Source organism: Pogona vitticeps, chromosome 4, assembly GCF_051106095.1.
Source record: "Pogona vitticeps strain Pit_001003342236 chromosome 4, PviZW2.1, whole genome shotgun sequence".
In the NCBI taxonomy this organism is placed as follows: domain Eukaryota; kingdom Metazoa; phylum Chordata; class Lepidosauria; order Squamata; family Agamidae; genus Pogona; species Pogona vitticeps.
This window is the reverse complement of record NC_135786.1, coordinates 25,587,975-25,613,747: the sequence shown is the minus strand read 5'-3', so window position 1 is coordinate 25,613,747 and position 25,773 is coordinate 25,587,975. Positions and strand designations below refer to the sequence as shown.

The window sequence follows — 25,773 nt, the reverse complement described above, 5'->3', positions numbered from 1 at the left end:
ATGAAACATCTAGGTGCTTCATATCTAAATTTCATTTTTACTGTTTTATATTCAGATTTCTGCTTCCTTTGTGTATGATTTGGATGGTGAGAGAAGAAATGCTGTGTATGCAACTTAATCATCAGTACTGAAAGAAAGAGGAAAACCCTTGAGCACCTTGAAATTTCAAGGCCAGTGTGCATAACCTGGGATGTATTTTTCCCCCAGCTGAGTTGGTCATAGCTCATTTATCTACAAGCCTGCTGCCAAACAGCCTAAGGCTTACCTGCTACAGCCAATATTCATCTGACACCAGAAGGAGTTTCAGGGCCAGCTGGATATGTGCGCATGACTGGCTCTCTGAGTGAGTGGCTGAGACGGAGAATCTCCTAAAGTGCAAAGAGTGTCCTGGGGAATTGATGTCTGTGCTGCTGCTGTTTTTGTTTTTGAAGGGCCTGGCATTTGTAGTCAGAAATGCAAAGCTCTGCAGAATTAACGCTCTGTTCTGTATCTCTCAGAGTATCCTTGCTAGTTTAGGTAGGGTAGCCCCTGAAATTTTTTTTTCTAACATCTAATCAGAATATTCATGTGATTGCCCTACAGTTGGTTAATGACAATTATGTATGACTAGGTCATTAGACAGCAGGACTGTGCCAGCTTCTTTAAAGAAGCTGCTAGTATATCACACTGAGACTTATATTTAAGTAACCAGGCAGATAATTAGTTTGTTAGGATACCACTCTAACCATGATAACTTTTTGTTTATTTATCACTCCTCTGGCTTAGCTGATGTTTCTTAGGGTTTCGTGCTCACTAGAGGTTTCTGGGACCTGTGATCCAACAAAGTAACTTTTTCCAAACTCTGAATCTGTGAGCCTAAAGAAAACATAAACCATAGGAAGCTGGACTGAGGTTTTTGCATTCAGCCTTACTAAGTATTGACATTAAATGGAGATTTTCCCAGGGTTAGTAAGAAGCATGTTAGCACCAATGCATGGGGCACATCTGAGAGGTTGATACAGAATGGTTAGAAAGGATCTATGTATTAGCATACAACATTTGGGCACTATAGTTGTAAACACTGGCCTTGAATTTCTTAAGTTTCAGCTTTCCAGCTAACCTACTGCTACCCAACTAAGATGCTTTCAGCACAGCTGTGAAAATTTGATGAAGGAGGAACCTCTCTTGAGAACATCTGCCACGGCTTCAGCTTTAGACTCTTAATGAGCCATGTGTGCAAATTGCAGCACAGTACTCATAATTTGTCTCCCACTGTGAGCAGTCGCAGCACTGTCAGGAAATAAGTCAAAATAAATCCTGTGGGGAAAGTGTGAGCCAGGGTAGGTACCTAGGCAGAGGTTCTAATCAATGTTAAGCTTCTCTCACAGTCTGTTTCTCCAACAAATGCTGTAGAATCTTCTCCTACCAGGTGGGGAATGTGTACCCTTCCAAATATTCTTGGATTGCAAATACCATCCGCCCTAGCCAGCATAGCCAAAGATGAGGGGAAATGGAGGCTATAGTTCAACAACAGCTGGGGAATCATCTGTTTTCCATCCATGTTCCAATTCATAGAAACCTCATCAGATCATTATTACTGAACAGCTTGGACTGAGGTGATTGAGGTTCTAGATAGAGATGGGGGAAAAGTTAATTGATGTTGGTTGGGGAATTCTGGGAGTTGCAACTTTCTCTTATCTGTGGCTCTAAATCACATCAAAAGGACTCTAAAACAACAAAAAAATACTTCTTTATATTAATGCTGCATTAAAACATGTTTTGCTGTGCGGAGAGGAGATATTGCTGAATTATTACAGAACTGAGATCAGACTAATGCTGCAATAACATTGTTCACTCTCCCCCACTGTTGTTGTGTTAAAGCCCCCTGTGTCTGAGAGTGAATCAGTTAGTAGAATCTGGCAGTGGGGCAGGCTCTGATTCAAATGTATTTCAGCCATTAAAGTGACTGGTTGACCTTGAAAGACTCATACCTTGTCTTAATATAACTGTCTCAAATGTTGTTTATTACCATAAAAGCACGGGAGAGTGGAGGACATATGTACACCATTTAGCCCTTTGTAAAAAGAGTAAAACAAAACTGTAATAAACATGCTTGTTGAGTGAAGTAACTGGCATGCACCTCGCTCTTTCTCTCAGGCTGCATTGACCAAAAAAAAATGCATGAAACGCTACAGGATTGGGAAAGTGTGGTGGTACTGTGGGGGGGGGGAGAGAGAGCTGTGGATTGCTTCATGAAACAAGCAAGATGGTGACCCTAGACCAGAAGAAATGGGAAATCTTTGCCTTGTAAGCCTGATGCAAGTTGCAGCATTTGTCTATGGGCCCACCTCTCCTTTTTCATCAGTTGACAATCATAGATAAGGATCAAGTTGAAGCCCCGAAAGTTATTTCATGGAACTGACCTCTGGTCTGTAACCTGAGAAGCTGAAACATACCTCAGCTCAAATGTTTCAGATCTACTGACCAGAATCCTATTCCACCTTACCACAGTTTGTTTTAAAGGTTAGCCCTCCCTTATATAGTGGCATTTTTGGCTTCATGGAATTCTTCACTTAGCTGAAATAATAGCACTAAAAATGCAAGGATGATGTGCAACCATCACATCAAGATATGAGGTGTGTAGTGGGGGAAGGCATCTTCAACTTCCCTTGGAAGCAGATGTTTAATTTATTTCCTTCTGCGGTAAGCATGCTTTGTTTTACTGCTCTCCCCCTGCCAAGCACATGAGCTAGTGCAGCCAGAGAGGGGCCAAGCGTAAAAGTAATGGCTGCTGTAAAAAGATGAAAATGTGTTATTGATCCAGGAGCCTGGGGCCCATTATCATCAAAAGTAAACTGCACTTAGATCTTCGTCAAGTTATTTGCCGTGTACCACCACCCTTTCCATGTTATTCCACTGGGAATCATAGTTCTTAATTAAGTCTTCTGCCACTATCCTGCTTTTTGCTTATTTTTTTCCCCTAATGCCTCTTGAGTTGTCCAAGGCTCTGCTTCAATGCTTCTCAGCTAGAGATTTGTGCACTACCAGTGGGACACAGAGTTTGCATCATGCTATTGTTATTTTTGTTTGTTTGCATTTTAGATAGAACAATGAAATATGTCCCCATGCTAGTACTCTTTTTTTATTTGTTATCTTCATGTTTGACAGTCATGGTAACAGAAAAACTTACAGGCCTGAAGCTTTATTTACACTTAAGTCAAGGAGTAAATAGCTGCTAATTAATGAAGTGGTAGTCATATATCTGGTTGAATGCCTGTGGTGCAACTGGGTGTATGACCAGGAATGCAGCCAGCACTTTGTTAATTAATGGCAGTCTGCTTTGTGATTTATGCTGTTTCACTAATGGATGCATAAACTGCTGGTAGGACTCTGGCTATAGTATTGTTAAATTGTTCAACTACTAATGGAATTGCTTGTGGGGTTTTTTTGTGTGTGTGTGTCAATATTTATAACCAGTAATGCTACTGCAATGATGTAAATCTTTAAAACTTTCTATAAATGCTAAATATGATAACATACTGTCCTTCTTGGAAAAAGTGTTGTTTGTTGCATAATAGAACTCAGGTTCTTTGATAGCATGTAACATACAAAAGGTTGAGAATAACAGCTGTTCAATGGCTATATTTTGTGATTGGATTGCCACTATGCTGTTGTCTCTTCCTGTCTCTCACTTGTGCCCTGCCTATAGATAACCATCTCTGACAGAGCTGGTTCATGCCATGTGACTCTGTCTTGGTTCTTCCCACTTTTTCTGCCACTTAGTGATGAAGAGGGACTTCCGTGCCACTCCTGCCTTGTCTAACATGCCCATGCAAAGCATGCCTCCATGACAGTGATGGATGAACTTGTCATTATTTGACAATGATATAGGTCATTGTATTTGAGTGTCAGTTCCTGCAGTCATCAGCCGGTCAGTCTGCATCTTTGGCTGTGCCACAAAGCAGTTACTGAGCAGAATAATCAATGATTTGGAGTCTGTTTGGAAGAAGAAACAGGGGTATGTTTAAGGACATTTGCTAGGCTAAAAAGTATCTCTTATCATGAATGACTTTGAATTGTTAAAGGTCAGCCTGATGACCTAGAAGAGGAATCTTCTGCTTCTAGAAAAGCTTTTTAAACTTTGAATCCATACTACAAAATTAGAGCAGTCTGATATCAGTTTTAATATCATAATCTCATCCTATGGAATCATAGGATTTGTACTTTGGTGAGGAAGTTAGAAATCCGAGTTGTAGTTTAAGGTAATGCATTTGAGATCTATAACAGAGAAGTCCGCAGCAAACAAAGGAAAGCCATGACTTTTTTTGCTGACAAAAGCTGAGCAAGGGCTACGGATCACAGGACCTTTTGGAGGTCATTAATCCATTGGGCTGCCATAGCTCAGCAGCAACTAACAGCACACAACAAGAACACACCAGATTTCAAATCCCAGGATTCCTTAGGATGGAGCCATGGCAGTTAAAGTGGTATCAAACGGCTATAACCATGCAGTATAAGCAAACCACGCCATTCTTTGCATGTTTAGGAACACAGGAAATTGTTCTCGGCTAACTATAACTCTGAATTTATTTGATGGCACATGATTAAGACAGACCATGGAGCCATTTAATTGTATTTCCTACACTGACTGTCACTGGTTTTCTAGAGTTTCGAGCAGGACCCTTTCCCCACCCTTGGAGGAGATGTCAGCAGTTGAACCTAGAGCTTTCTGTGTGCAAAATATGTTGTGTACTGCCACAACTGAAGGAAATAAGGGATCATAGGGAAAATAACACTGCCCAAGACATGTCACCCTGTCTTCCAGCAAATGAGAACACTGTGTGGCATGGGGGTCATGGTGGGTGGAGAATCCTAGGAGCTGTTGTCTTTTAAAAAGTAACTTTTCAATCCTCTGAAAGGTGTACAGCAGCAGCCCTCCACACCACCATGCATCTGCTGCTTGAGTTGACCACCCTTCCCTGCTTCCTGGAAGAGCTGGGTCTGAATGGTACTATTTTAAAGCTCCATTGAGCTTGGTGGGACTAGCTTCTGAGCAAACATGCATAGGATCTAGTCATGGGATACCCTGTGTGGCATGGCAGATAGAGTAATAGAACAGGACTCAGGAGGATGCCTGGACTCAAATCCCCGCTCAGCCAGGGAAACTCACTAGGGGTAAGAAACTGGTAAAAACACTCCTTAAATATCTCACTTACCTTGAAATCTTTGTTAGGGTCACTATAAGTCAGTTCCATCTTGAAGGTTCATGACAACAACTAATCATACATATCACTTGTATGAATGAATGAATGAATGAATGAATGAATGAATGAATGAATGAATGAATGAATGAATGAATGAATGACTTGTAGTTTAATATATTTCTCAACTATATCTCTTAATAGATGACTAATTTAGCATTACAGCTCTCGCTCTCTCTCTGTCTCTCTCTCTCTCTCTGTGTGTTTGTGTGTGTGTGGGTTGGTGAACTGGGAAATTCTTGGTTCAGATCTCACATTTGGCCATAAACTCTTGCCTCAGCTTGTTTTCCAGCCCTCCACTCTGCCCTGCCTTCCAGGTCAGTTGTAAACATTAGCAAAATGGCACACTGGTCACTTTAAATACTATACACCTACTTACTAGCAGTGCATAAAAGTTATGTTTATTTTGGTGACTTTAAATCCCTGAGTTTGGCAGTGCCAGCCAATGTCTTTTTTTAATTAAAGAAGATATTCACAAGCTGGCATTGCAACAATTCCATGTCAGTGTTGAGACTGAAGGCCATGTGGTAAAAGTCTTGTGGGAATGGTTCACCAGCAGGAAACCAACTCATCCCACATTTACTTCCACACTTAACAGCTGCTGCTTCCATCTTCATACAACGCAGGTAGGAAAGGAAGACAGAAGGTGGGTTATGGAATTTCCGTATTCTGCTAGCCCAGCATTGTTTCAACCTGATTTTCTTGGCTCTTAAACTGGATACCCTGTCCTCAGAGTTGACATGGAATATTTGCCTCTCTGCTATAACCCAGTATTGTCATTCAGCAAGATTTTTACATTCAAGCCAATAAAGGGGAGTTTGGGACTGACACCACTTCTTCTGTTAGAGTACCGCAGCAGTGGGAGAAACTACCATTCCCCAGTATCTCTTACTGAAAAATTGACAAATTATATGAAGTCCTTTGCACCAAAAGCATTCTTGATCATCCCCTCAGTAGTATTATTGACATCACCCACAATGCAGAGGGCTTTGGGCATTGTGAGGATCTTCCCCCTCCTTTTTCCAAGTGTCTGCTTCACAGTCCATTAAAATGAGGGGAGTGACAGATATTTATTCCCCAGGAAGAAATCCATCTTCTCCCTGCCAAATGATGCAGACACCAGATGAGTATTTGTCTTGGCTGGATATAAACCATGGTCTGGACCAATGGATGACTGGCTGTGGTGCCAGTTTAGAGTCGAGCGACAGCTTGGCCCTGTGAAGCTGCCGGACAGCACCCGATAAATCATTACTGGTCCCTTACAGAAACTACATCAAGTGTTGGAGAGAAATGGAAGGCAGGGATAGCTATCAGGCCCTTGGGGCTCTGTTTGTCTAAGTCACTGGTGTTTGGTCAGCAAAGCTTTTTAATTTTTTTTTTAAATCATATTCCAAGAGCTGCTAAAAAGCATATTGATTGAGGAAGGTGCTTGGATGCTGGACAAGAGATACTAAGATGGTGGGAGCAGGGAGCTAGCAATTTTCTTAACACCTGACCCCAGGCGACAAGCCTGCATTCAGCTTGGCTCTGTGGGTCCCACTAACATCAGTTATATTCACAATGCTGTCCTATATATGTCTACTGGAAAGTAAATCCCAGTGGATTCAGCGGCGCTTACTCCTTCATCAGTAGATAGAGGACTGTGGCTTTCTACAGGTTAACCATGTGGAGGAGGGTAGCACATGACTTCTGCAAAAGTTTGAATGGTAGCAAAAATTGACTTTTAATTGGGTAGACATTCCTTTCATATAAGTCATATTGTCTGCAGTTAAAAGAGAGGAGAGGAATCTGGATATATTATTTCATATTGTTAATTTTAAGTAGTACATTGCGGCAGCTGGCGTTGAAACAAAAAATAGTCTATAGCAAGCAATTTCAAATGTTGCAGCTGTAAAATGTGAAGAGGCTGCAGATTGGGTTTAATGTGAACTTAGATGACTGTGTATCTGCTCTTTAAAGCATTGATTAAGGCTGTGGCGTGTACATAGCTCAGCGTTCACAAACAGCTGAGCGGTGATTTGATGGGGCTTTGTTTCCTCTAAGAATCCTTTATGAAAAAGTTAATTGTTTTCAAATGTCTACTAATGGAAATATAGCCTAAAGGAAGAGAATGGGGTAGGCATAGGTGCAGGACAGAATGGATGGAGCAGGCAGCACGCTTAGCAGTGTTCTGCACCCTTGATTCAAAAGATGTTCAAAGATAACCTGTGGCATGTAGTTCTCCCCAAAGCCATCTGTTATTATACATAACTAGTCGTCTGCAGAGCTTGGGAACACTGCCTTTTTTGAACTACAACACCCAAAATCTCCCAGTTATCAGCGGTGGTAGCAGTGGGATTCTGGGAGTTGCAATCCCTAAAGCAAGGGTTCCCAAACTGTGTGCAGAAGCTCTATGGGGACCCAGGAACTGAGGCAGGGGTGTCGGGGGGGGAAGGGGGACAGAATATAGAGCTATGAAGCTTGTAGAGGAGCTGTTCATAGCTCTGTGTCAAACAGGACCTGGAAGTGAAGGCTGTGTGCTTGCGTCTCTTTGCCCCATCTGTATGGTCTCCGGTGGAGGTGCTTGCTGGGTGGCCCTGTGAGTTTCCTGAGTCAGGACCTGGAAGGAGGTGAGCCCTCAGGGATATTTGGGGTGGGGTTTGAGGAGAAGATGGGATGGCTGAGGATGGGTGTCAATGGTGGCATTGAGACCCCTGATGGCCCCTCCAAGCAAGGTGAGCCGCAGCCAGAGATCAGTAAATCAAGGGAGCAGCAAGTCCAAAATGTTTGGGAAACCACTGCCCTAAAGGTAACATCCTCAAGCTCTGATTCGTGTGATTTTTACCTTCCCAAACAGAATAATTCAGAACATAACTGTCACAAAGGTGAAGGGAGGCAACTGGATTCTCTGGGGTACAAAAAGCCAAGATGGATCCATTAACTTCCCTTCGGTTCTAAGGACCCTTCAGTTATTGGTCCTAAAGCTCTATTGCTCAGATGCCTGATTATTTTCTCTGTTTTCCTTTCCAGCACAGCTACAGAGAAGTGGGAATCCTTCTCCTATATTTGGCTGTTGGGGTGTCTGTTTTCTCCGGAGTGGCCTACACAGCAGAAAAAGAGGAAGATGTTGGCTTTGACACCATCCCAGCCTGCTGGTGGTGGGGGACAGTTAGCATGACAACTGTAGGCTATGGAGACGTTGTGCCAGTGACTGTTGCTGGCAAGTTGGCGGCCTCTGGTTGCATCCTAGGTGGGATTTTGGTGGTGGCGCTGCCCATCACAATAATCTTCAACAAGTTCTCCCATTTCTATCGCAGGCAGAAAGCTCTTGAGGCTGCTGTGCGGAACAGTGGCAAGAAGGAAGGAGAGGACTCAGGGAATTACCCAAGCCAGGAGTCGGAGGTTTTAAGTGAAGTCTACCAGAGAGATGATGATCTCACCAGAAATATCCTTCCAGTCCGTTAAACAGGTGTGAGACTGGGGACGTTAGTTCCATTCTGGTGTCAGCAGACAAGTTGAGACGGCAGCAGGAGAGTTATCTCTGCTCTCATGGACTCCATTTGTTATTATTACGGACCCACTCCAGATGTTCATGACTCATAACCTCGTGCTCTTAGCCAGTGCAGAATACCCATGGACCTTATGCATCTGGACTTCCACCAGGACTTTTACACTGTGACTGACTCCACCCTCAACCTGTTGAGGGATACGTTGAGCCAAATGGCTAAAAATGCCATGTTTCTCAGTACAATCCATATCATAGCCGTCTAAAGAATCAAAAGAGGGTAAATTCAGCATTGTAATCACTGTTTTGTGCTGGAGGTTATGCTGCTGGGCTTCCTTCAGTTATGACCTACAAACAAGTATCTAAATATCTGGAATGAAAATGCAAGATAAATTTAGCCAGTAGGACAATTATACAGCCCATGATAGACAGATAAATAGAGAGGGAGATGATGGTCTCTTTTTCTTTTTACATTCATTTGCTATCCCAGTAGCTTACACACACTTTTGACCAGATATCCTCAACCTGGTGCCACTAAATGCTCTTCCATTGTTTGTCAGCTTGGTGATACTCAACACAGTTTCTATCCCAGACTAGTTGTTTTTTCTTTTTTTTCTTTTTGTGCCCTGATACATAATTGAATTTCAACTGTTGCCAAAGAAGATTGGACATTGGTTGTTAAGATGATCCGGACTGCTGTGACAAGTGGTTACTTATGGCTTCCGCAGAACTGAGATTGTAGAGGAAGGAATCTCCTCATTGCCTTATAAATGTCTGTCTAATGGAGTCTGTGGAGACGACAAGCAACCTAGCTCATGTAATCTAGAATGATCCTAAATAGATCCAAACCTTATGAAGAAAAACAGTGTGGGGGGGAGGGGATTGTGATGCCTGAATGGGCCAGGTAGACTTGGAGCACAAGTTATAACCATGGGGTTGGGGGACCAGGGAGAATTAACGTTCCTTATATATGACCTAGTTCTCCCCTCCCACCCCTCCCAGTGGTTTGAATGAAGTAGATGACCTTATAAAACTATGCATGGTACAGGGAATGTGGATAAAGAGTTTTTTTTTCTTCCTCTTTCAACAGTGGTACTAATAGTCACCCAAAGAAACTGATTGATTGTAAGTTCAAAGTAGATGACAGGAAGTATTTCTTTGCACAGCACTTAATTAACTCATGGAAAATTAACTTATGCTGCCATGAGATGGGAGCCATTGGCTTAGGTTTAAAGGAAAATGAGAAAAATCCATAAGGGATTTGTCTGCCAACAGCTATGATAGTTCAGAGCACCAACATCTGAAGGCTTAAGTTCCCTGGATACCAGTTGCTGAGGGGTGATGGGAAGAAGCACAGTCCTCTTTATGATCTACTCTTGAGATTCTTGGAAGCATCAGCTAGTCACTCTAGGAAAGGCTTCTGGCCTCAAAAGGAACTTTCATTTGATCCAAGACGTTCTTAGGCTCACTATAACGTGAGGGGAGAGTCCATGTTTCTTGGTAGTTGCTGGTGACAAACATGGAGACTTCTCATGTGGTCATGAATTTATGCCAAAGAATTGAGGAACTATTGGCCCTCCAAATATGATGGACCCTAGCCAGCATACTCAAAGGTCAGGAATGATGGGAAATGTTATCCAACAGCTGGAGTGTCATAGGCTCCTAACCTGTTTTTTTGTTTTCTGTGGCTATTTCAGCAGCAACATTGCTGTGACTACTGAGTAGGTTCATGTAGGCAACTGCAGCCCTCCCAGACTAAAGCTGTCATACTTCCTCACCACTGACTATGTTGTCTAGGGCTAATGAGAGCAGAGGCCTGGAAACATCTGGAGGGCCACAGTTGTCCATACTTGTACTAGAGGATATTGAGCATGGTGTGATCTTGGTTTATCAAGAAGTGTGAAATATGCAATGCATTTTTTTGAAGTTGTTCTTATATTAATGTATACATTTACCTCATGACTGAAGTTGCTTTATTTCCCAATATTTTGCTCATGTTGAAGGTTTCAGTGAGCCATTTAGGAGAGAGTGGATGAAGCAAATGTCCATCTATTACTCAACATACCAGAAGTTTGTAAAGTTATTTTCGAGCTAAAAATCCCCAGAACCCCTCAGTCAGTGGCCATGCTTGTTAGAGGATTTGGGAAGTAGAAGTGTGAGAAAATATATTCTCCAAGTGTTGCCACATACATACAGAAGTACAGCTAATACCAAGAGAATAGCAGTGGGTTTTTATCCCAGGGATCACAAGAAGTTATATACTGTATTTCATATGGCGTAAACTAATAAGACTGAAGCAGCATCAGCATCAGCACAACGCTATGCTTCTGGGATTTCTAGCCCAAAAAGCAACTTTTCAAATTCCTGGTATGCTGGGCATTAGGTGGATATTTGTTTCGTCCACCACCTCAAATGTTTATTGAGACCCCCCCAACATGAGCAAAAGACTGGGAGATAAATTTCTGGGTGTTTTAGACTCTAGGTGGAGTTACACTGGTATAAATATACCACACATTTTGCCCAGCAATAAATAATTGCACTATGGAATTGCACCATTGGTCTTGCATCCCTAGCATAATTGACTGTGCAGTGCACCAGTGGAAGTAATTTGGGGATAGCACCTCTCTCTTGGCTCTAGTGGAACTACTACCACACAACCTTAAGCTATGAACACATAGTTGTGCGATTGGGTTTTGGCCAATATGTATCCTTAATTTGCTTAGGCATGCTAGTTACAAAAATTAAATAAAATCATAATGGGTTTCACTATAGGCTAGTGGGAGAAAGGAGTAACTGTTGTGCTTCCTTTAGAAATGCAATTGTCCACTGTTATTCAGGCCTGTTTCAAGCCGTAATGTGAAAATAAAAGTTCCTTCTAATGTAAACTACAAATAATAATGTGCTGTCCTCCACAGAGTTTGGAAAAGTTACTTCTTAGTACAATAGCTCCCAGAATTCAACAGTTATTGTCTGTGCTGACTGGTGGGGATGATGGTGGTTTGGGGAATTGTAGTCAAAAAGAAGTAATTCTCCTAAATTCCAGTAACTGGCATAGAAGCAAGACAGCAGGAGCCATGTTGGGGAACATCTCATTCTGCACATCTTAAAGAACAACTGTTTGTGATAGACAGAAAAGTCATGAGCAACACAGTGCTCAGATTAGCACTGCAATCCTTGAACCTTTTAACTACCATAATAGTTACTTTGGAATGCGTTGTTGGTCATAGTAGCTTGACAATGCCTTCCAACAGCTAATATGCTTTTCCTCTGGACACTACATGGTCAAAGATAGTTATGTGAGCATAAAAGTTTGGATGCAACTACATAACCAAAGGTGCTGCTGTGAGCAGGCTAAGCCCTAGCAAGCCCTTAACAGAAAGTCAATTCCACCAGCAGGTAAGTTCCCTTTCTGTACAATATGTAAGTTAATTATTTACTTATTTATTGAACCATTTTGTTTTTCTGGCTTCCCAATTTATCTGTGTTCCACTGCTCAATGGATGAATATGAAGATAGTTGACATGATAATTTCTGGGTGTTTTAGACTCTAGGACCCATCATCTCTAATGTTTGGCAATGCTGACTAGCTGGGTTCTAGCAATTGTACTTCCAGACGGCACCAAATTGCCTCTGACAGGACTAATAAAGATGTCTTTGGCCTTAGAAGATATATTTGCTTATTTGCTATTTTGCCTATTAGGGTAGGCAAGGAGAGCTTATAAGAAAAATGTAAATCATATAAAACTTCAGAACAAGGTAAGATTCAAAACAAAAATACATGGTCAGAGGTAAGATTAATTTTAAAAAGCATCACAGGAGTTTTTAACCCCTTAGAAACTGTTTAAGGACATAGAAGAGCTAAGTGAAGTTGTGAAAAGAAGGATTTTATAAATACAGAACTAAAACTGAAAAAACCTTGGCTCTTATACTTGCCAACATGATTGATAGTGTCAGATCACAGAGCAGAAGCATGGAGAACAATCCTGTGGCCTACACCTCCTTGTACGGGTGTAAACTGGGTGAATTATTGGTTGAAAACTTCACTTTTTGCTCTATGATGCAATGTTGCCAGGTACTGAAGACCTTAAGCATCTTTGGGACCCCTACTACTACTCAAATTCATTTTTAAAAGGATAGGCATAAAGAGGCTTTGCAGAACCTTATTGAAGTTTGTGCGGGGGGACAGAATGGGGTTAGAGATGCAACTCCAGGGTCTGGAGAGCATGTGCCCCTGGTATAGACACTCCTTCTCTAATACATGGTTAATTAGCATCCTTGAAATTTGCCTACAGCTTCTGAGATGCTGACCCCTTTGAGTAAACAAGCTGGATATTATTTTGTTTATGGTTGAAATTAGTGCTTTGGTCAGTTCAGAGAATGTCAGGAGCTGTAGCTAAGATGCTACCCTTTCTTGTGGTCTGCACTTTGTTGATGGTCATAAGCAGATCTTAAGTTTCACTAACTTATTCTTCAGGTAAGACCAAGGATGTCCATCCTTACATATCAAAACTGCAATTTTTCCTTCTCATCTGTGAGATAGCACAATGTCTTTTCTCAGTCTCAACAAAAATTTTTGTGTTTATGACAAACATTTGTGTGGAAGTAGAAAATGTGTAGTCAAATGACAACAGTTCCTCTCTTGTTTCATAGACCTAGCATGCGATAGGTTGTTTGCATCTTTTTGATCGATTGGCCATTCTTTCTGTGTTTGCTGCGTGCATGTGTGAGCTGGAGACTGCTTGTGGACGAAGATGGGAGAATTGACACATGGAGGCAGCCTTAGTGATATTTTCTCTTATCACTTGGCAACGCACATGTAAAAGATGTTATTCTCACCAAATCGGCATGAAATTAGGGGAAATTTTTGGTTTGGTGATATCAGTGGTTATAAAGCCACCACCCCATTAAAAAAGTGCTTAGCAGGGCCCTTCCTGTTTATATTTTTTCCTGTTAAAGGGCCCAAAATGGCTATTTCTGAGCCTGCTGCTGGCCAAGGTGGGGAGCAGAGTTTTTAAAAAAGGCCCCCAAATCTGACTTCCCCCTAGCTGATTTTTGTCAGTCACGGTCAACTGTTAACTAACAGCAGCTTTCTAGAGGTTCAATAGCAGATACTAAACAAGATCAGGCATGTTCAGGGTAATATTGTGGACAACAATGTAATAATGAAAAAGATGCAGTAAAATATAAAGTACTCTCCAGCCCTGGAAGTTGATAAATTGTTGCTTCTATATACAATTTTGGGTTGGTTCCTGGTATATCTGCTGAGATCAAATATAAAGAAACAGGATGCTGATTGATAAAACTGGTGGGGTCCCCATTTAGGCCTAAAGCCACCGCATTAGCAGCTTAGAACAGGACTTTCTTTTCCTTGCCTGCTGTAGTCCTCTATGATGCACCAAAAGCTGAATGGGAGAAATAAGAATCTCTGCCTTTTGGTTCCCCAAGTGGAACAACCCTACAGGATCCTGGCCTTTGTCATACTTAGGCTTTTGAAACATACATCCTGAAGATGTTGTGGTAATCACCAACCTGGATTGCTTTGAAGGCACATTGGAAAAATTCAAGGAGGTTAAAGCTGTTGGTGGCTAGTAGTCATGGTGATCATATATACAGTGTTTACACATCTTTGTCACAAAGTGGTTGCACTCGTGTGCTGCCAGTGGGTTTCCCATAAGTGTTTGGTTGGGTACAGTTGGAACAGAAGGCTGGACTAGATGGGCCTTAAATCTGAGCCAACATATTCTCACCTTATTTATGATGGACAAATCAGGGGTTAGGAGGTTTGAGAAACCCTAGCACCATTTCTTGTTGTCCTTCTTATGTCAAAGCCTGTCCAAAAACACTAGGATCCTTTCTAGTTACTGAAACATGCTTTGAATTGGTTCTCTGGAAATGTTTTGTCCAGTAAACATTATTTTCAGTAGTGTTTCCTTGCAGCGATCAGTTTTCTGCCAAGCATGTGGCAATATTTCTGCTGGCATGGGCATGTGATGCTAATGAAAAAGAACTATTATGGGATTAGCAGACTGTGGAGCTCAAGGCATACTTCAGGCAACAGAAAGCACAACGTTGCGCAGGCACCCTTAGGAGTGCTGATTCAACACAACCAAACAGTCTGTGAATGTCTAACAGCGTGGGCTCTTTCAATGCCAAACAGCAGAAGGAACTTTATTTCAGTGTTTTCTGCCCATAAAGTATCCTCTTCATCTTTAGAAGCTTATTTCCAATAAAAGGAAGGCATTTGGGCAAGAAATAGATTTATGTGTCCCCCTCCTCACCCCCTGCAGAGAAGCTGCATCTGCCACAATATATCCCATTGAAAAGGGAAACACTTATTGATTGCACATGACTGCTGCTGTGTAGATAAAGCAAATGCTCCCTTGCAGGTAGAATGGGTTTTTGTAGATATCCAGAGAAATCTACATGGCCAGAATCCTGCTGAGGAAATGCAGAGTAGAAGAGGAGTAATGCAAGTGGTTCCCCTCTTCTGCAGTGGCATGGCCTCCACACAGCCAGTTGCACACTGAGTACAAAATTAGGTGCATGCTCAATTGTGAGAAGGGCAGCCCATCATAGAGAGAACCATCCATGTCAGTGGTTCTTAACCTTGGGTTACTCAGGTGTTTTTGGACTGCAACTCCCAGAAGCTTTCACCACCAGCTGTGCTGGCTGGGGTTTCTGGGAGTTGCAGTTCAAAAAGACCTGAGTAACCCATGGTTAAGAACCACTGATCCATGTGACTGCCCTCGTGTGCATGATTTTTCTCAACAAAATTCTGCCCTCCATCTATAAAAATATGTAAGGGCCTCTTTGCACACTATATTTGAGGAAGTCAGTGTTCTTCAGGAAAAGTTCTGTCAGTGGGCAGAGCCTATGCATTGCATAAATAAGGTCTCTCTATTCAGGCCCTGGTGTTCTCTGGAAAGGGATGGGAAATTCATTCAGTAATGACTATATAGACTAGATGAAACGAAAGCTAATTTAGTGTATGTTTCAAGTAAATAAGTCAAATATGCTCTTTCTCTCTTGTTTTCTCTTGCTCACTCTATTACACAGACACGTGCACAGAAACTGAGAGAGAGGGAAAACCTATAGGTAGATGTTAGCTTTACAGTGCTAATAAAATCATGTATTTACATTAATTCTTGGATGGTTTTCAATCCAATAAAAGAGAATTTTCCAGGATCTATATAAAAAAGAGCTGCTCATCGAAGCATTAATGCTACCAGACCTCAGCTTAATTATTGCAGTTAATCTGCACATTTTCCTTTGCTGTTCTTTCAGAGAAGGCTTTTAATGAATTTTTCAATTATTTGCTAATTTCATTTCAGCACCCAGTAAGATATTACCAACCGAATGTCTATTTACTTTCCTACACAGTCTCTAGAGCCATTTAAAATGCCAGTTCATGAAGGATTTAAAAAAGACTGCTCCAGTAATATTCTTGATTGTTTATAATGTCTCTACCCAATGGGATTAAATTTAGTTTCATCCCCACCACCTATAACAAAAATGGAAACAATTAAGGAACCTTGTATCTTGCAGAATATTGGTATTCAAACACTACAAATTCATAAATTACAAATTTAGATGTATACTGTGGTGGACAGAGTGCAAACCCTGTGTCCTATGTAGGTCCCCCAGAGTCCTCAGACATTCCACAGCCAAATTATTTTAAAAAAATATTGCTCAGATAAATAAGTTATCTTATGACTTCTCAGTAGGATGGGGTAAATTTGTGATATTTTCAGCTCTCTGCAGCATTCCTCCTGCCCACTTCTCCAATAAGGTTTCTTTCTTCTTTTTAAAAATTGTCTCCGGAGGACATGAAGAGACTTTTTTCATTATAAATCAGAGGAAATGTGGGGGAGGAATAGAGTGGATGCAGCCCTCAAAAGTGTTAGAGGTGAGTGTCTGCAGCCCCTAGACCTCTGTACACCCACTCCAGTGTACACCTAAAATTCTGAGTGTGAATGTGACAAATATTTGAAGCTGTATACAAGTGTTTATTTTCTTTACTGCATTTATACCCCACCTTTTCACTAAAAGGTAGTACTCAAGGTGGTTTAAAGTGTTATTAAGAGAAATAAAATAAAACCAACATAAAAACAGACAAAACCAACATTGCATAGGGCCATTATATTTCTTACGTGCTTCTAACTTGTCGCATTCTATTTAGGATGATCCTAATCATGTTTTCAAGGTATGTGAATATTTAAGGAGCGGTTTTTCCATTGCCCCTGCCTGCCTTCAAATTTCCATGGCCAGGTGCACATTTGAACCCAAGTCTCCTGAGACCTAGTCCATCGCTCCACCTGTTACACTGCTGGCTCTCTTAGGCTATCATAGCTGCATGTAAGAGCAAGGAGCAAGATTATACCTAGGCTGATAAACAAGCTGGATAGTACCAAGGCTTAACCTTATTTCAGAAATTAATAAGATTTCAATTAGAAGCTGAAGTCATCTTGCCCCTCAGATCCCACGAAGACCCAGCTGAAGCTCCCTCTGATGTAGGCAACCTCTAAGTTTCCTTGTGCATGCTCCTAAAAGGCCACATTTTCCCTAGGTAGACAGACATTGTTGGCAAGCAGTAAATAAAAGAAACTCATTTTAGTGTTAAGAAATTGAGTTTTAATGCCTGCACAGCAGAAAGCTAGAACAATGACAAGGAGAGAGCAGCTCCAGACCACAAGTGTTCTATGTGCCAGTTCAAGATGGGAGAGCCATCTTATGTCTGTTATGGCAAAAATAACAAAGATTTTGTAAGACTTTAATTGTTCACACTTCCTTTTTTGTAAAATAAGCTAGGAATGGAAAATCTTTGGCCCTCCAGAAGCTTTGGCATACTAGATTCGCAACAGTTCCATTATCATGACCAATAGTTCAAAACAACTGGAAAGACAAATATTCTCCACTCATGGCATATGCTTTTATGAACTGTCTCCATCAGAGGCTGTACCTGATGGAGGGGGCTGAACTCCACAGAAAGTTGTGCCAAATAAAGTAGCTTTGCCTTCAAGGTGCCACAAGACACTTGTCTATTTATATGTAGGCACAGATATGTGTACGAGGGCCAAAACTAAGTTTAGTAGGCAAGCATAAGTTGTGCACCATGCATGTGAAAGTGCTATAAAATTCTCAAAATGTACAATTGATATTGTATTGAAGGAGGAAGTTGAGCACACTCATTTCTGATGCCCCCTTTCGCAGACCTTCTCAATTGAGGACAGAGAGCAATAATAATTCGGTCAGTTAATTGTCTCCTTCTATTCAATAAACATAGAACCAAGACAGCTACCAAAGACCTGGGTCAATAAACCAACAATAAAATAACATTTCTAAAATACTGGAAGATGGTCATTAAATGATAAAACCAGATCTTGTGTGAAAGTAGTATCCAGTAAAGGTCTTTATCCAGTAAAGGTCTTTGCGGTCTGCCAAAAGCAAAACAATAGTAGGGCTAAGCAGCAGAGCTCTCGTGGTATGTTGTTCTGAATTACAGGTGCCACCACTATAAAGACTCTGCATCTCCTATTCAGTTGCTGGTTGAGGCTCGTGATGCCAATTTTGCAGCCACAAAGTTTGCTCTGAACTTTGTATGGTGCCAAACCACATCCTCCAAATAGATTTGGCATTTTGGGTAAGAATTTTCAAAGTTCAGATAAAAACCAAGAGCAGATTCATCACCCCTGCAAAATCAATGTGAGCTGATAGATAGCTAGAAGGGTGGTTAGATGGATAGACTGAAAGGTGAAATGGGTTGTCTCTTCAGGTTGATATGTGATGCAGTGATTCATACAGTGTTTTGGTCTTCGACAATTCAGCCCTTTGAATTTTGAACTCCTGAAGCAAAATAAAGTGGGGAAGCAAGGCAGGTTGGGGAGGGACTGGAGTAGAAGACAGATTATCTTCAGTTCTGTTTTCAAAACTGATGCAACCTTCCAGCACTACAGCATATGCCAGTGTGTTAGTGTATTGTATCTGCTTTGAACCTAGTGATGTTATACGTAGGTACTGCCTTTCTGTCTCTGTGGCAAATGTTGCTCCCGGTTCCACCAAAGGATTTGCAAATTAACTAAAATCAGTGTGTAGGGTGGGGAGACACTTGTGATTCTACACACACACACACACACACACACACAAACACACACACACACACACACACACACACACACACACACACACACACACACACACACACACACACACACACACACACACACACACACTGGAGAGCCCCATAGAGTTTGTTTGCTTTGCACTTTGCTTTGATTATGCTAAAAGGAGGTAGCCAGCTTCTTAGCCCAAGGGATAAAAAGCTTGTCTTTTTATTACATCAGGCTCAATTTGCTGTATAAGCCTAGCTGAATTATATCCGTATTATCATGGTTCACCAGAGCCTTAAGCTGTTTTGTTTATAAAAGGCACAAAAATCACTATGCAGTGGTTTCCAGAACCCAACGTGTCAGCCTATTGGTCGGCTTCCCACCCCCAGAAAATCCTGCTTCTGCAGAGACTAATTCAGACAGTCACTCAAGGGTGTCTTTCCCCTCTTTATTTCTTTCTCTCACTGTCCTTCCTTCCCCCGTTCTGCATAGTTCTGCCCCACCCCCCACCATGCAGAGAAGCAAATTGCTGTGGAGATGATTTGCATTTTTCTCAGTGTGCTTCTGATGTGCAGCATGGGGAGGGGGGGGGGGAGAAGACTGATCAGAGATAGCTGTAATATATCTAGAGTACATACATAATCTCTGCTCAGTGATGCCCAAGTGGGCAAGACAATGGAAGACTTCTGTAATTTCCTAATTAATACAGCCCCAGTGAATTTAATACAAATCCTGTGCACTGTCAGTTTAATCTTAATAATTTGGGTACCGTAGGTCAGTTTTAAAGCTATCACAGAACATATAATAGCTATAGAAGAAGGCTGGTTCCTGTACCAAGGCTCCTGAAGTTTCTTAGCTTATTTCAAGTGGAAGATCTTCCTCATATGTCTCCTTTGTTGTTTAGTCAGCTGTTGTGCTTGTTGTCTTAATACTATTGCATTAATACTAGTGTTTCCTTAGAATATTTATGTTCCTTCACTGTAGCCAGAGCTCTCCATGGTGCTGAGTCCTTTGAACTCATGCAAACAAACCCGTAGTGAGACCACCACAATCTGTTGCCTTTCAAAATAAGAAAGTAAATGGAGGTAAATGGAGCTTGGAATAATGAAAAGAGTTTTATTTCAGATTTTATGTCACTTGTTACAGTTCTGCAAGCAGAACTGAAGTAAACTGTAATATCTCATTAAAAAAATAGTTTCCTCTTTATCACTCTCTCCCACTACCTGCACAAAAGTAGGCTGAGAAAGTAATAAATTTGTCTTGTTGCCCATAGCACTAAAGAACTGTCTCCAAGCAACCAGTCAAAATGCTTCTGCAAACTTGAAAATATTTCATTTATTGTCATTCTATCTCTCTCACACACACCAAAAGTGTCTTCAACACTTGACTTCTTGTACCTTGAAAATCTCCAGGATTCAACCCCCCCTCCCTTATCACAAAAGGCACTTTATACTTGTGAGCCCCAGTCTTGGTGGAAGGGCAGGATCAAAAAACAAATAACTAAAGTCCTTATGATGATAAGCATGCCCCTAAATACAGCCAACGACAGACAACAAGTCAACAGCAACTGTCTTTCTGACATGCTTATGTGGTTTTTCCATTATCCATGCTGGATAGATGATTTTGGATCCATTATCCAGGAAAATAACTTTTTCACGCTCTAGCCTTGACAGAAGTCCTAGTCAGGCATTTAAAGTTTGGAGGAACAACATTGGAGCAGCCTAAATCTCTGTGCAGTCTAGCATATTTTTCCTGCAGTGACCAATGGCCAACAAGATACTTCTCAGAATTTCACAAGCAGGACATAAAAGCAGGACCACCTTACTGCTTGTATCCCTTAGTAAGTGGCATTGAGATGCTTCCATAGCTATCAGATATATGTATCCTTCTTGACTAATATATATTGATAGTCTTGCAATGAAAGGGGAGATCTTTTCATTGGCTTCACACACCCCTTCTATGTCTCGAATGTTCAGCATTCTAAATCAAGTGTGAAGTATGCATGTAACAGCATTCTCCTTATTGCAGTTGTAGGGCAGTGGTAGAGTTGGAAAATGGAAGTGTGGTGGAGGGAATATCTACAGGATTCTGCCCTTGACCGAATGGTTGGTCCCCATTTGGCCCTTCCTTGTGAGCCCAAACTCCTGCTCTGTCTGTCAATCTATATTCCAGAATGTTATATACATCTAAGCAATCGTGGATAGTCAAGGATAGGAAATAGGATGATATTCTCTGGTTCAGATCATGTGGGCATTTTAAAAACTGTGGGGTGGGGGTGGGGAAGAAACCTTGTTCTTCTCATTCAAACTTGGCAACAGAGTTTACAATTGTTTGTTGTGGGTTTTTCGGGCTCTTTGGCCGTGTTCTGGAGGTTGTTCTTCCTGACGTTTTGCCAGTCTTGGTGGCTGGCATCTTCAGAGGACTGGAGTAGGAACTCAGTCCATGCTCTGTTTACAATTCTCTAGACCAGAGATGGTCTACAAATAGCCTGTTAAATGTCACCCTGCCCCAGCAGTTTTATTTGGCTTCTACTGATACTCCTCACAAAAATGGTTTTCAAGTACAGTAATAAGTCTCACAACTAACACAACAAGCTAATTATACCAATTATACCTGTTCAACATCTGTTTGCATTTTCTTTGTGATTTTATTTGGGGGATCCTATCTTGCTAAATGACACATTTTATTCCAGAGGAAAAACCATGTTAGTCTGTAATTAAGGCACTATCACAAGGTGTTGTTTTTACAGTATTTTACTATGCTTCTTGAGCATTCTTGACCTCAGGACTAGAGATGGGCACAAACTGTGCTTCAGCGGTTTGGCCCAGTTTGGCGCAGCAACCACGCTTCCCTCCCTTGCTTCCTCTGCACACTCGCACACTCGCCAGCTGCAGCACGCTCCCCTCCTCTGTCTTCTCCATGTGATTGTCCACTCACCGGCAGCACCACGGATTGCCCTGACCTGCTTCCTCATTCCATATCTAGGAAATACAGTAGCTCCTGCAGATATAGAAACTAGTTGTCCTTGTACTAAACTTGAGTTCACAAGAATGTATGCAAAGTATTATTTAATGTCTTGTCTCTGTACTTAGTTAAGTGGTCCATCAGCCACCTGATTTTTTCCATCCAATTTGATCAATTATATGAGGGAGGTCAGAAGTCAGGACTTTAGGTGTTCTTTTTGCTACACAGGGGACAATCATGTGCAGAGATGGAAAGGAAAGTGGATTCCTAATGGATTCCAATCAGAATCCTCCTCCCTATATCATCAGACATCCTGTACAGAGGACTAATGCATATGCCTGCAAGAGCTGGTGAGTGCTAAGAAGACAGAGGAGGTGGAAAAAGTCAAAAGGAATTGGAACAGACCAGGTTGCCAAAAGTTGCATTAGATTGCAATATTGATGACCAAAGGCTGATCTAATGATCCCAGAATCATCTGAAACCATGAAAAGTAAGTTACAACCAATCAAGGTAACCACTAAGGTTCAGCATGATGTAGCCAACCTTCTCATTGCTGATGATAAAACTCATCTTGAGTGTAAGAGCTTGGAGCTCCAAAGCTACATGCTCATTAACTTGGCTAAATTTTTAAGAATAAATGCAACTAAGCTGACCTTCTGTAGACTACATAGTACACCAGAATGTGCCATGTTGACTGGGGAAATCATGGCAGTTGTGGTTCAAAACATTAATGCTTCCTAGCTGTTTTCAAAGACATTGATGCATTAGTTTGTTTCAGAATAACAACAAAGCAAAAAAGCCTTGTTGTACCATTAAGAATTTTTTATTTGTTTCAATAAGAAATTTTATAGATTAAAATTCACTTCTTGATATTAAAAGAAGTGGATTGTGATCCTTTTGAACTCTAAATCTAACAATCTTAAAAGAGCTATAATATTTTTCCCTTTTCCCCCCAAACTCTGGAATAAAGATTACCACAGATGTCCTCAGTCTATTTGCTATGAGTGACCAGAAGCAGAAATAGAATTAATTACCATATTTTTTTCTCCATAAAACGCAGTTCCCCCCCCAAAAAAAGTGGAGGGGAAAATGTGTGCGTCTTATGGAGCAAATACTGCCCCCCCTGCCCGATTGCTGCCTTCCCAGGCCTCCGGAGGCCTCAGAAGGCCCCACCCCACCCTCACCGACACCCTCAGAGGCTTCCCCGCTTACAAAGCACCAGGCATCTGGCCACTTCTCCTTCCTCCTGCTGCTGCTCCTCTGACCTGCACACCCACCCAGGGTGTTTGGTGGTGTTTACTCCCGAGTAGACCTGCGCCTCCTGCGGTGCTTACTCATGAGTAGACCTGCACCTTTTTCAGCATTTACTCATGAGTAACCCTGTATATTCTGCCCCACCCCACCCTCACTGACACCCTTTTACCTTAATCGCCACTGCTGAGGTCTTTTGGCCCCAGAGCCACTCATGTAGAACTGGAAACTGCCTGCCTTTTGCAAAGATGGTGGCTGTGGCTTCATTTAGGGTTGGAAAGCTGCAGCTGCCATCTTTGCAAAGGGCAGTCTGGATTCCCTTAAGGCAGGCTAAGGGAATCCAGGCTGCCCTTTGCAAAGATGGCGGCTGCAGTTTCCCTGCCCTAAATGAAGCTGCAGCCACCATCTTTGCAAAAGGCAGCCAGTCTTGATTTTTACATGTGTGGCTCCAAGGCCAGAAGACTTCAGCAGCAGCAATTAAGATTAAGATTATGGTGGCGGGGGGGACCCCTGCAGTGCCTTCTGAGCCCTCCGGAGGCTTGGGAAGGCAGTGATGGTGGCAGAGGCGGACCCCCAAGAGGCTTCAGACTGGTAAGGTGCTGCTTTTTACTTTTTTAAAAAATGTTCTGGGTGGGTTTTGGAGGGTAGGTTTGGGCTGGGGGATATGGTTCTATGTTGCTTTGTTTTTTGGTGAGTTTTTTTGCAGTCCCAGTGTGGGATTTGCACTGTTTATTTATTTAATTGCCCATCCCTGATACAGAGAAATATTTTTTTCCTATTTTCCTTTTCTAAAAATTATGTGCGTCTTATAGTCAGGTGTGTCTTATGGAGCGAAAAATATGGTGTATATTCACTATTCTACAGCAGAAAAGAGGCTGGAGGTCTGGTTCTATTTTTTCTCATGGATCAAGGGTCTTTTTGGGTAATATCGTTTAAAGTACTTGAATTTGGTAGGCTTATTTTTCTTCTCAGGTGGTTATTAATCCAGTAGTGTAGAGATACTCACTAAATATAGTAGATACTAGTGGGTACTGTGGGTAGATACTGCATACATTTTGTTCACAAGGCTGTTCTTTCCTTTTAAAAAAAGTCAGTTTGTGGGACAAATCACTTGAAAGTTGCTCATTCTCTGACCCTGCAGCTAGTTGATGAGATGAAAACATTTTTCAGATTTTCAGGAGACCCGTGGATGGATGAGTCACCAAGCATTTACTACGCTTGACAGGGCAAAATACAAAATTCTCCATCCGTTTAAACAGAGCCTTCCAAAAGAAAGGGGAGGTGTATTCCAGGACATATTTTACATTCAGTTACAGTGTTTCTAATGTAAAACCTGAAGTGGCATCTTTAGGACTTGATGTCCATTGTAACCAGTGGGAGAGAAGACACAGTAACCAATGGTGGATGCAGCAAGGGGCCAGAGGCAATGAGAGCAATTATAAATATTGATATAAATGTGCAGATTCATAGAGAGAGGCAGGAAGCAAGCATTTTTCATGTGCATGCACACACAAATGCCTCATTTAGTTGTTAATTCAAGCTGGTCTTGTCAACATGATCAGAGGGATTAGCCTGGAGACTCTCTTCTTCATTGCTATTTCCATGTGAGCAGTAACAAGTTTGAAGGGGAGAGGTTCTTGATCTTGTGGGTAGATATTGCACATATTTTGGGCTTTCTCACTCATAAGGAGAACCCCCCAGAGTGCAGGCTGCTGTAATGGCCACATTAACAAATGAGGGTTGTTGGTTTTTTTTTTTTTTTTTTTGCAAAAACCAGTGGATCTTTACTCACCATGCAAGGCTAAACTGCCTCCAAATACTCTGCCATGCAACATGGATAGTTTGCAACAGTATGTTGTTCCCGAGAAAATCCATATCTGTCCCAGCTACTGTGATGATTTTAGTTAAGTTCAGAAGGAACAGGGAAGCTACAGGGAGTGGCAGGGGATGTTGTGGTCCCTGATACTCAGAAATTTCCTGGGCTTCAACCCTGCACACCTTGGCTCCCCTTCAACACTGCACCAATTTTGAAACATTCTCACCTGCTGCAGTTTTCCTCTGTGCTTAATTTCAAAGCTGAGTAATTGGCTTATTCTCTTCCTTTCATTCTCTCATGTTCACTCCCCCAGTTCTGCAGACAGAAGTGCACTGACTTGGGGTGTCTTGAGCATGGGGCTCAAGCATTTGCCTTGAGGGTCCTACTGTCACAGTGATATGCATTGCTTTACTAACTATGCCAGTAATTAAGGTTACAAGAAGTGTATTTTGACATATTCATGGGGAGAAATTTGCATAGACAACCTTCTGAAAGGGCCATAACCCACTGGTGGAGCCCAGGCTGTGAATACATAAGGGATTGGATCTATGCCTGATATCTCAATTAAAAGGTCTCAATTAAGATTAAAAGTGAAGAAAACATGTGCAGCTAAGTGTCACAGCTAATGTGAGAAAATACTCCGGGACTAGATAGATCAATGATCTACCACAGTGGTTCTCAACCTTTGTTACTCGGATGCTTTTGAACTGCAACTCCCAGAAACCCCAGTCAGGACAGCTGGTGGTGAAGGCTTCTGGGAGTTGCAGTCCAAAACTCCTGAGTAACCCAAGGTTAAGAACCAGTGATCTACTGTATATTGGTATCTAGTTGCTTCATAAACTTTCACACTGCCAGTATAGATGCAGGTCTTAGCAGACAATTTCTCATATTTTTTAAAATAATCCTTGAGAC

General features: G+C 41.7%; 1 protein-coding gene across 3 annotated transcripts in view; it reads left to right on the top strand.

The window, feature by feature from the left end:
* LOC140706517 (delayed-rectifier potassium channel regulatory subunit KCNS1) overlaps positions 1-25,773 on the top strand; it is an 83,184-nt gene that overhangs the window by 22,691 nt on the left and 34,720 nt on the right. For 2 of the 3 annotated variants that reach the window (XM_072996935.2, XM_078392587.1), the window contains exon 3: positions 8,250-11,636. The exons of the other annotated variant lie outside the window; for it this stretch is intronic. In XM_072996935.2, coding sequence (XP_072853036.1) covers positions 8,250-8,684 — 435 coding nt within the window. In that variant the 3' untranslated portion in view covers positions 8,685-11,636. Of the gene's footprint in view, positions 1-8,249; positions 11,637-25,773 lie in introns of those variants that run through there. 3 annotated transcript variants of the gene reach the window in all.